The 11,309-nt window shown below is 43.2% G+C and overlaps 1 protein-coding gene across 1 annotated transcript; it reads right to left on the bottom strand.

Annotated features, from left to right (window-relative positions):
- Positions 1-1,005: 1,005 nt before the first annotated feature.
- On the bottom strand, positions 1,006-9,096 carry ndufb6 (NADH:ubiquinone oxidoreductase subunit B; the record flags this gene model as incomplete). Its single annotated transcript, XM_046866529.1, has 5 exons — positions 1,006-1,144; positions 1,610-1,654; positions 2,206-2,298; positions 8,620-8,798; positions 9,033-9,096. Coding segments are annotated over 5 exons (453 nt in total), but the record flags the coding sequence as incomplete, so codon positions are not given.
- Positions 9,097-11,309: the final 2,213 nt, after the last annotated feature.

Raw genomic sequence — 11,309 nt, 5'->3', positions numbered from 1 at the left:
GATTAATAACACTGAGGATGTAGTGTGTGTGTGATTAATAACACTGAGGATGTAGTGTGTGTGTGTGTGTGTGTGTGTGTGTGTGTGTGAGAGATTAATAACACTGAGAATGTACAGTGTGTGTGTGTGTGTGTGTGAGAGAGATTAATAACACTGAGGATGTACAGTGTGTGTGTGTGTGTGTGTGTGTGTGTGAGATTAATAACACTGAGGATGTTGTGTGTGTGTGTGTGATTAATAACACTGAGGATGTAGTGTGTGTGTGTGTGTGTGTGTGTGTGTGTGTGTGATTAATAACACTGAGGATGTAGTGTGTGCGTGTGTGAGATTAATAACACTGAGGATGTACAGTGTGTGTGTGTGTGTGTGTGTGTGAGAGATTAATAACACTGAGGATGTACAGTGTGTGTGAGATTAATAACACTGAGGATGTAGGATGTAGTGTGTGTGTGTGTGTGTGTGTGTGTGTGTGAGAGATTAATAACACTGAGGATGTACAGTGTGTGTGAGATTAATAACACTGAGGATGTGTGTGTGTGTGTGTGTGAGATTAATAACACTGAGGATGTACAGTGTGTGTGAGATTAATAACACTGAGGATGTAGTGTGTGTGTGTGTGTGTGTGTGGGATTAATAACACTGAGGATGTGGTGTGTGTGTGTGTGTGTGAGAGATTAATAACACTGAGGATGTGGTGTGTGTGTGTGTGAGATGAATAACACTGAGGATGTGGTGTGTGTGTGTGTGTGTGAGAGGATTAATAACACTGGGGATGTTGTGTGTGTGTGTGTGTGTGTGTGTGAGATTAATAACACTGAGGATGTAGTGTGTGTGTGTGTGTGTGTGTGTGTGAGAGAGATTAATAACACTGAGGATGTAGTGTGTGTGTGTGTGTGTGTGTGTGAGAGATTAATAACACTGAGGATGTAGTGTGTGTGTGTGTGTGTGTGTGTGTGTGTGTGTGTGTGTGTGTGTGAGAGAGAGAGATTAATAACACTGAGGATGTACAGTGTGTTACGCTCTTTATTATCAGATACAGGTGTATGTACAGAGATCATGTGACCAGGTGAACTTAGTGGTGGGCGTGGCCATGAGCCTCAGGCAGCTCGGGAACCACCTCCCCCGTCTCCATGATGGTGTCACCCTGCACACACACACACACAAGAAACGTCGGAACACAATTATCTGATCAGCCAATCAGGGTCCAGCAGTAATCAATAATACAACAATCACACACACACACACATACACACACACACATACACACACACACACACACACACACACCAGCAGAAGAGCTCCTGGGGTACCAGTGCAGTCTCAGTGTGAGAGCACAGAGCCGTGAGCAAACAGGTCTGGTGGAAAAGCCTAGGCTGGTGGGGGTTGTGGAACGCTGTGGGGAACTTACCCAGCACCTCAGTGTTTATATTCAACCTAAATATCCGAGTGTGTTGAAAATGTAGCAGAATCTGAAAGGTTTCCAACACCGTATGAAATCACCATGAGGAGTAAAACGTCCTCCACATCAGTGTAGTGTTCCTACTAAACTGTCCTCTGAGTGTATAACTGTAAATCTGTGTGAAGAACATACGTGTACAAGTGTACTTACTGGGAACAGTCTGGGTTTCAACTCCACCACACTGTATGCTTTCTTCTGTAAAACACACACACACACACACACACACACACACACACACACACACACACACACACACACACACACACCCCTGCTCAAGTTCAAGTGATTAATATGGTGGTGGTGAAGATGATAGTGGTTGTGATGAAGATGGTGGTGAAGATGATAGTGGTGGTGAAGATGGTGTTGATATTGGTGATGGTGAAGATGATAGTGGTGGTGGTGAAGATGGTGTTGATATTGGTGGTGGTGAAGATGATAGTGGTGGTGGTGAAGATGGTGTTGATATTGGTGGTGGTGAAGATGATAGTGGTGGTGGTGAAGATGGTGTTGATATTGGTGGTGGTGAAGATGATGGTGGTGGTGGTGAAGATGGTGTTGATATTGGTGGTGGTGAAGATGATGGTGGTGGTGGTGAAGATGGTGTTGATATTGGTGGTGGTGAAGATGATAGTGGTGGTGGTGAAGATGGTGTTGATATTGGTGGTGGTGAAGATGATAGTGGTGGTGGTGAAGATGGTGTTGATATTGGTGGTGGTGAAGATGATAGTGGTGGTGGTGATACTCACACTCAGGTGATATTTGACATAATAGTGGATGACCCAAGCAGGTATGAGGACACGGGTCAGAGCGAATACACCCACATTATACGCCTTAAATGCCTGCGCACACACACACACACACACACACACACACACACACACACACACACACACACACACACACGTGAATATGATAACATTTATATAAACCCACAGCAGTTCATTAGTAGATCTAGGGGGCGGAGCCTGTGAACTGTAAAGCCTGGACTGATGATCTTGAACGCTGCTGAGATGTCATTTTTTATTAACGCAGTTTATTATTAATTATTACAACATTTGAACAGTTTACATTTTTTACTATTTTAAATAAAATACCTGGGAAGATAAATATATAAAACAATATTTAATAAAAAATTTAACAGAATTAATCAAATGAAGGTAATGTACTTTTTATTAAAATGATTAAATTGAGTAATCAATAAATTTGCAAACATTTTAATGTATTATATACAATTAAATAAATAGAAAAATCTCCAATTGTCTGAAGGAGGAGAAGGAGAGGAGGAAGACATCTACAGAGACAGCAGGGAAAGGAGAAGTGGAGGAGAGTGGAGGTTCGGGTTGGTACTTTAAATGTTGGTACTATGACGGGTAAAGGGAGAGAGGGAGCTGATATGATGGAGAGGAGAAAGGTTGTGTGTTGTGTGTTCAGGAGAAATGTTGTGTGTTCAGGAGACCAAGTGGAAAGGGAGTAAGAGCAGGAACATTGGAGGTGTTTAAACTGTTCTATCATGGTGTGGATGGAAAGAGAAATGGTGTAGGGGATTCTGAAGGAAGAGTACAGTAAGAGTGTAGTGGAGGTGAAGAGAGTTTTTGATAGAGTGATGAACGTGAAGGTGGAAGTTGAAGGGATGATGATAAATGTCATCAGTGTTTATGCTCCACAAGTGGGCTGTGAGATGGAGGAGAAGGAAAGATTCTGGAGTGAATTAGATGAAGTGGTAGATGGTGTAGGAATGAAAGATTGGTAATTGGGGCAGACTTTAATGGGCATGTAGGTGAAGGGAACAGAGGTGATGAGGAGGTGATGGGAAGTTATGGCTTTAAGGAGAGGAATGTGAATCAGAATCAGGTTTATTGGCCAAGTGTGTTGACACACACAAGGATTTTGGTTCCAGCTATTAGTTACTCTCAAAAGTACAGACATAAATAAAAACCTATACATGACAAAACAGACACAACAAGACAAAAACAGACTATACAAGACAATACAGACAATATGAGACAGTATAGACAGTGTGGGTAATAAATAGGGATACAGACCAGTAATGTACATAAAGTGTGGGAGTGCATGGTAGTGCAAATGACAGTATTGTGTGCCAGGTATGATGAGAGAGTTTACTATAAAACTTTGTACAGTATATAGAAGCAATAGTGTGTGCAACATATACAGATAATGTGATGAGTGACAGTTCTGTGCAGTACTCATAGATATGAGCAGGGAATATAATTATGGTCAGTTGTTAGTGAAGGTGATTGCTTGGGGAAAGAAACTGTTCCTGTGTCTGGCAGTTTTAGTGAACAACGTTCTGTAGCGCCTGCCAGAAGGTAGGAGCTGAAAGATGTTGTGTCCAGGGTGTGAAGGGTCATTAATGATTTTTCCTGCCCGGTTTCTGGTTCTTGTATGGTACAAGTCCTGGAGAGTGGGCAGGGGGGCACCAATGATTTTTTCAGCTGTTTTAACAGTTTTCTGCAGTCTGTTTCTGTCCTGTTTTGTTGCTGCTCCAAACCAGATGGTGATTGATGAGCACAGGACAGATTCAATGACTGCAGTGTAGAACTGTATCAACAGCTCCTGTGGCAGACTGTACTTCCTTAATTGCCTTAGAAAGTACATCCTCTGCTGGGCCTTTTTCAGAATCGAGTTTATGTTTGATTCCCATTTCAGGTCTTGGGAAATGGTAGTGCCCAGAAACTTGAAGTTCTCCACAGGTGACACAGGATGTTGGATATTGTGAGGGGGAGTAGTGTTGAAGGATGTTTCCTAAAGTCCACTATCATCTCCACAGTTTTGAGTGTGTTTAGCTCAAGGTTGTTCTGACTGCACCATAGCACCAGCTGCTTCACCTCCTGCTTATATGCAGACTCGTCACCATCTTGGATTAGTCCAATGAGCGTGGTGTCATCTGCAAATTTCAGGAGTTTGACAGTTGGGTCACTTGATATGCAGTCATTCGTATAAAGGGAGAATAGCAGTGGGAAAAGGACACACCCCTGAGGAGCACCAGTGCTGACTGTCCGAATACCGGAGGTAACACCTCCCAGTCTCACCTGTTTCCTGCCTGTCAGGAAGCTGGTGATCCATTGACAGATGGCAGGGGGTATAGTAAGGTTTAGGAGTTTGGAGTGGAGGATTCCCAGAATTATTGTATTGAAAGAATTATTGTATTGAAATGGCAGATGGTGGTAGATTTCGCTAAAAGGATGGAAATGGCAGTGGTGAACACTTATTTTAAGAAGAAGGAGGATCATAGGGTGACGTATAAGAGTGGAGGAAGGTGCACACAGGTGGACTATGTTCTATGTAGGAGATGCAACCTGAAGGACATTGGAGACTGTAAGGTGTTGGCAGGGGACAGTGTAGCTAGACAGCATCGAATTGTGGTCTGTAGGATGGGTTTGGAGGTGAAGAAGAGGAGGAGAGTAAAGACTGAAAGAAGAATAAGATGGTGGAAACTGAAGGAGGAAGAGTGTAGTGTGAGGTTCAGGGAAGAGGTCAGACAGGAGCTCAGTGGTGGTGAAGAGGTGCTGGATGATTGTGCAACTACTGCAGGAGTGATGAGGGAGGCAGCCAGAAAGGTTCTTGGTGTAACATCTGGAAATAGAAAAGAAGACAAGGAGACGTGGTGGTGGAATGAGGAAGTGCAGGAGAGCAGAAGGAGAAAGAGGTTGGAGAAACAGAACTGGGATCGACAGAGTGATGAAAAAAGTAGGCAGGAGAACAAGGAGATGCAGCAGCAGGTAAAGAGGGATGTGGTGAAAGCCAAGGAAAAGGCATATGAGGAGCTGTAGGAGAAGTTGGACAGTAAGGAAGGAGAAAAGGATTTGTAGCGATTGGCCAAACAGAGGAACCGAGCTGGGAAGGATGTGCTGCAAGTTAGAGCAATAAAGGATGAAGATGGAAATGTGTTGACTAGTGAGGAGAGTGTGTTGAGAAGATGGAGGGAGTATTTTAAGCAGCTGATGAACGAGGAAAATTAGAAAGAGAAGGTTGGATGGTGTGGAGATGTGAAGCAGGAAGTGGATAGGATTAGTAAGGAGGAAGTGAGAGCAGCGATTAAGAGGATGAAGATGGAAAGTCGGTTGGATCAGATGACATACTGGTAGAAGCATGGAGATGTTTAGGTGAGATGCAGTGGAGTTTTTAACCAGATTCTTTAACAGGATTTTGGAAGGTAAGAAGATGCCTGAGGAATGGAGAAGGAGTGTGCTGGTACTGATCTTTAAGAATAAGGGAGATGTGCAGACCTGCAGTAACTACAGGGGAATAAAGTTGATCAGTCACACCATGAAGTTATGGGAAAGAGTAGTGGAAGCCAGGCTGAGAGAAGAGGTGACCATCTGTGAGCAACAGTATGGTTTCATGACGAGGAAGATCACCACAGATGCCTTATTTGCTTTGAGGATGTTGATGGAGAAGTATAGAGAAGGTCAGAAGGAATTGCATTGTGTATTTGTGGATTTAGAGAAAGCGTACGACAGAGTGCCAAGAGAGGAGTTGTGGTATTGTATGAGGAAGTCAGGTGTGTCAGAGAAGTATGTGAGGGTGGTGAAGGACATGTATGAGGACAGTGTGACAGCAGTGAAGTGTGCAGTAGGAACGACAGACTGGTTCAAGGTAGAGGTTGGACTGCATCAAGGATCGGCCCTGAGCCCTTTCCTGTTTGCAGTGGTGATGGACAGGTTGAAGGACGAGGTCAGACAGGAGTCTCTGTGGACTATGATGTTTGTGGATGATATTATGATTTGTGGTGAGAGTAGTGAGCAGGTGGAGAAGAGCCTGGAGAGGTGGAGGTACACGCTGGAGAAAAGGGGAATGAAAGTCAGTAGGAGTAAGACAGAGTACATGTGTGTGAATGAGAGGGAGGGCAGTGGAGGTGCGGTTGCAGGGAGAAGAGGTGGAGAAGGTGGAGGTTCAGGTACCTGGGGTCAACAGTGTAAAGTAATGGAGAGTGTGTTAGAAGTGAAGAAAAGAGTGCAGGCAGGGTGGAGTGGGTGGAGAAGAGTGATAGCAGGAGTGATTTGTGATAGAAGAGTATCTGTGAGAGTGAAAGGGAAAGTTTATAGGACTGTGGTGAGACCTGAGATGTTGTATGGATTAGAGACAGTGGCATTGAATAAAAGACAGAAGGTGGAGCTGGAGGTAGCAGAGCTGAAGATGTTGAGATGTTCGTTGGGAGTGACGACAATGGACAGGATTAGAAATGAGTTTATTAGAGGGACAGCACATGTAGGATGTTTTGGAGACAAGGTGAGGGAGGTGAGAATGAGATGGTTTGGACATGTGCAGAGGAGGGACATGGGGTATATCAGTAGGAGAATGCTGAGGATGGAGACACCAGGAAGGAGGAAAAGAGGAAGAACAAGGAGGAGGATTATGGATGTGGTGTGACAGAGGCAGATGTAGAGGACAGGGTGGTATGGAGACGGATGATCCGCTGTGGCGCCCCTTAATGGAAGAAGCCGAAAGTAGAAGAAACAAATGGAAACGTACTTGAGGTCACATTTGTAAGACCCCATTTAGGTAATACAGATGTGTATGTAACTGTGTGTGTGTGTGAGTGTGTGTGTTTTACATTGAATATTTAATTTTCAAAAGATATGAGCTACTTAACTGTTCTATTTATTTCAGCACTTTAACAAAATGTCTTCATTCCTTCACTCTGATATGTGGAATTGTCAGGATGTTGTTCTTTAAAGAGAAATTCTTGAAGCTGGATACAAAACACTAAAGAATCCATGGTATTAGCTGTTAGCCACTTCCTGGTTCGCAGCGAATGCTAGTGTGATATACCTGTGAGCAGTGTTAGGCAGTAACATGTTACTTTAGACAGTAACTAATGCTGTAACGCGTTACTTTTTAAATAAAGTAACACCGTTAGCGTTAGCGTATGGTGTGTTACCCGTTACTTTATTAAATGAATGAATTTGGGCTGAAGTGTAGACTACAGTCTGACCTGTTTACAGCAGAGACACATTGTAGGATTGGAGGATAAACACCTCTGTAAACAGGAAGCAGACGCACTGTGGGCGTGTCTCCGTTTATTCAGGTCTGTGCAGCAGTAATGGCGAGTCGAGGCGAGAGCAAGACGAGTTTCTCAAAGTGGAAATATGATCATTATTTCACTTTAGTTGAGCATAAAGACAAAAACTTTTAGTGAAATGTAAGCTGTGTCTTTCTGGTTCGAAGCTCGTATCTACTGCGATAAACAGCTGAGGGAACGATGCTTTAACTACCATGCACTCCCACACTTTATGTACATTACTGGTCTGTATCCCTATTTATTACCCACACTGTCTATACTGTCTCATATTGTCTGTATGTCTGTATTGTCTTGTATAGTCTGTTTTTGTCTTGTTGTGTCTGTTTTGTCATGTATAGGTTTTTATTTATGTCTGTACTTTTGAGAGTAACAAACAGCTGGAACCAAATTCCTTGTGTGTGTCAACACACTTGGCCAATAAACCTGATTCTGATTCTGATTCTGTTTCACACGTAAAAAGATTTGAAAAGAGATTTCTGTAGGAAAAGCTGTAGCGTTAAACCCTACAACAGAGTAAAGATCCACGAAGTGACTGAACAAGTGAAGAAGTTTGAGGATGGATCTGGACTGTAATTAATATGAACAGTCTGCTACAATGTGCTCAGGACCACAGTTTATTCTGCATGGAATCATCATCATCATCATCATCATCACTGAACACTTTATAACCTCAACACTGATGGAACTGTGATGGACATTCAGTGTGGAGGACGAAGTTCTCTTCTCACTCTGGTTCCTCTCAGGGTTTCTCCTCATGCCAGTTCATGGAGATGATGGAGGAGATTTTCCTTCACCACAGTTACCAATGATACATTTATAATCCTGCCGTTTGAAGCTCTCTCTCTCTCTCTGTGGGAAAGTTTCCTCCTGTCTGATGATGGTTTAATGATGTCCACAAACACAGCGTGGGATTGAGAATAAAACACTCACATGGTTTTACTCACTAAACACATGAATACTAAAGCAATACCGTGTGTGTGTGTGTGTGTGTGTGTGTGTGTGTGTGTGTGTGTGTGTGAGCGCTTGTGTGTGTTTAATGATTCACGTGTTTAGTGTTGGTAGTGAAGCTCAGTAGCGGCAGTGGTGTGAAGTGTGTTTAAATCATTAAAGCACTCACAGAGATCCTCCACAAACTCCGTGGTTGGAGGAACGAGCTCCAGAAGTTCTGCACTCGGCCCGGGCTCGCGGCTCCGCTCACCGGCTCGCGGGGACTGAGTTCCTGCTCCTGCAGCCACCGGCGCCGCAGAGACCGCAGCTGCTGCAGCCGGAGCTTCTCCTCCGCCGTGTGGCCGACATCTTACACACACACACACACACACACACACACACACACACACACACACACACACACATATATATATATATAATTTGTGTGTATATATATATATATATATATATATATATATATATATATATATATATATATATTACACATATTTACACACACATACATACACACACTCTCACTCACACTCTCACTCACACAATTATACACACACTCTTACACACATATATACACACTCGTGTGCCACACTCCTGATTCTCCTGGAACACCTGTAATCTCAAAACAATGACACGGGAGAGTGAGAGGACATCAATCCCACAATACACCGCGCCTCCGACCGGAAGTACTCAAATACACACGACGTCATTTCCTTTTAATACAAAATAAAAACAAATCAGTGATCAAATCAATCGAACAGATTCACAGATTGATAATTTAAATATAATCAATATAAACTAAACATTCAATTTATCTTTAATCCCCAAATATATAAACACACACACACACACACACACACACACACACACACACACACACACTATATATATATATATATATATATATATATATATATATATATATATATATATATATGCATATATTTATTGTATTTTCAAATTAGAAGTACTGACTACACTTTTTACTCAAGTTAAAGTAGAAAAGTTTGGGCTCTGACATGTTTTCTTCTTCTTCTTCTTTTGGCTTCTCCCATTAGGGGGCGCCACAGCAGATCATCCGTCTCCATCCCCCTGTCCTCTACATCTGCCTCTTTCACACCAACTACCTGCATGTCTTCCCTCACCACATCCATAAACCTCCTCCTTGATCTTCCTCTTTTCCTCCTTCCTGGTGTCTCCATCCTCAGCATTCTCCTACTTATATACCCCATGTCCCTCCTCTGCACATGTCCAAACCATCTCAATCTCACCTCCCTCACCTTGTCTCTAAAACGTCCTACATGCGCTGTCTCTCTAATAAACTAATTTCTAAACCTGTCCATCGTCTGACCTCTGTCGTTCCTACTGCACACTTCACTGCTGTCACACTGTCCTCATACATGTCCTGCACCACCCTCACATACTTCTCTGACACACCAGACTTCCTCATACAATACCACAACTCCTCTCTCCACCCTGTCATACACTTTCTCTAAATCCACAAACACACTATGCACCTCCTTCTGACCTTCTCTATACTTCTCCATCAACATTCTCAAAGCAAATAAGGCATCTGTGGTGCTCTTCCTCAGCATGAAACCATACTGTTGCTCACAGATGGTCACCTCTTCTCTCAGCCTGGCTTCCACTACTCTTTCCCATAACTTCATGGTGTGACTGATCAACTTAATTCCCCTGTAGTTACTGCAGGTCTGCACATCTCCCTTATTCTTAAAGATCAGTACCAGCACACTTCTTCTCCATTCCTCAGGCATCTTCTCACCTTCCAAAATCCTGTTAAACAATCTGGTTAAAAAGTCCACTGCATCTCTCCTAAACATCTCCATGCTTCTACAGGTATGTCATCTGGTCCAACCGACTTTCCACTCTTCATCCTCTTAATCGCTGCATTTACTTTCTCTTCCCTGAACCTCACACTACACTCTTCCTCCTTCAGTTTCCACCATCTTATTCTTCTTTCAGTCTTCACTCTCCTCCTCTTCTTCTTCACTTCCAAAACCATCCCACTTGTGGAGCATAGGCACTGATGACATTTATCATCACTCCTTCAGCTTCCAGCTTCACGATCATCACCCTATCAGAAACTCTCTTCACCTCCACTACACTCTTACTGTACTCTTCCTTCAGAATCCCCCCTACACCATTTCTCTTTCCATCCACACCATGATAGAACAGTTTAAACACCTCCAATGTTCCTGCTCTTACTCCCTTTCCACTTGGTCTCCTGAACACACAACATATCTACCTTTCTCCTCTCCATCATATCAGCTCCCTCTCTCCCTTTACCAGTCATAGTACCAACATTTAAAGTACCAACCCGAACCCCCACTCTCCTCCACTTCTCCTTTCCCTGCTGTCTCTGTAGACGTCTTCCTCCTCTCCTTCTCCTCCTTTAGCCAACAGCAGCACAGTTTACACCAGTACCCTGTTGTTAATGATACCTGTGGTGGTTGTTGGTAACCCAGGCCTCGATCGATCCGGTATGAAATTCTCTTTTGTGATTTGCAGGTTTGATTTGGCACATGTTTTACTCTGGATGTCCTTCATAACACAAACCTCCACATTTATCCAGAGTTAAGACCGACACTGAGACTCACCTGACTTGTACAAGAAGTGATTATTACTAGCTGATTTAGTGTCACGCTTGTAACTGAACCTCACATCATATTAATATTAGGGCTGTCAATCAACTAAAATATTTAATCGTGATTAATTGCATTGTCATGAGTTTATATCGGTAGGAGAATGCTGAGGATGGAGACACCAGGTAGGAGGAAAAGAGGAAGAACAAGGAGGAGGTTTATGGATGTGGTGAGGGAAGACATGCAGGTAGTTGGGGTGAGA

Source organism: Silurus meridionalis, chromosome 2 (genome assembly GCF_014805685.1).
Source record: "Silurus meridionalis isolate SWU-2019-XX chromosome 2, ASM1480568v1, whole genome shotgun sequence".
In the NCBI taxonomy this organism is placed as follows: Eukaryota; Metazoa; Chordata; class Actinopteri; order Siluriformes; family Siluridae; genus Silurus; species Silurus meridionalis.
The sequence above is the reverse complement of the archived record's forward strand: the minus strand, read 5'-3'. Positions and strand labels throughout refer to the sequence as shown.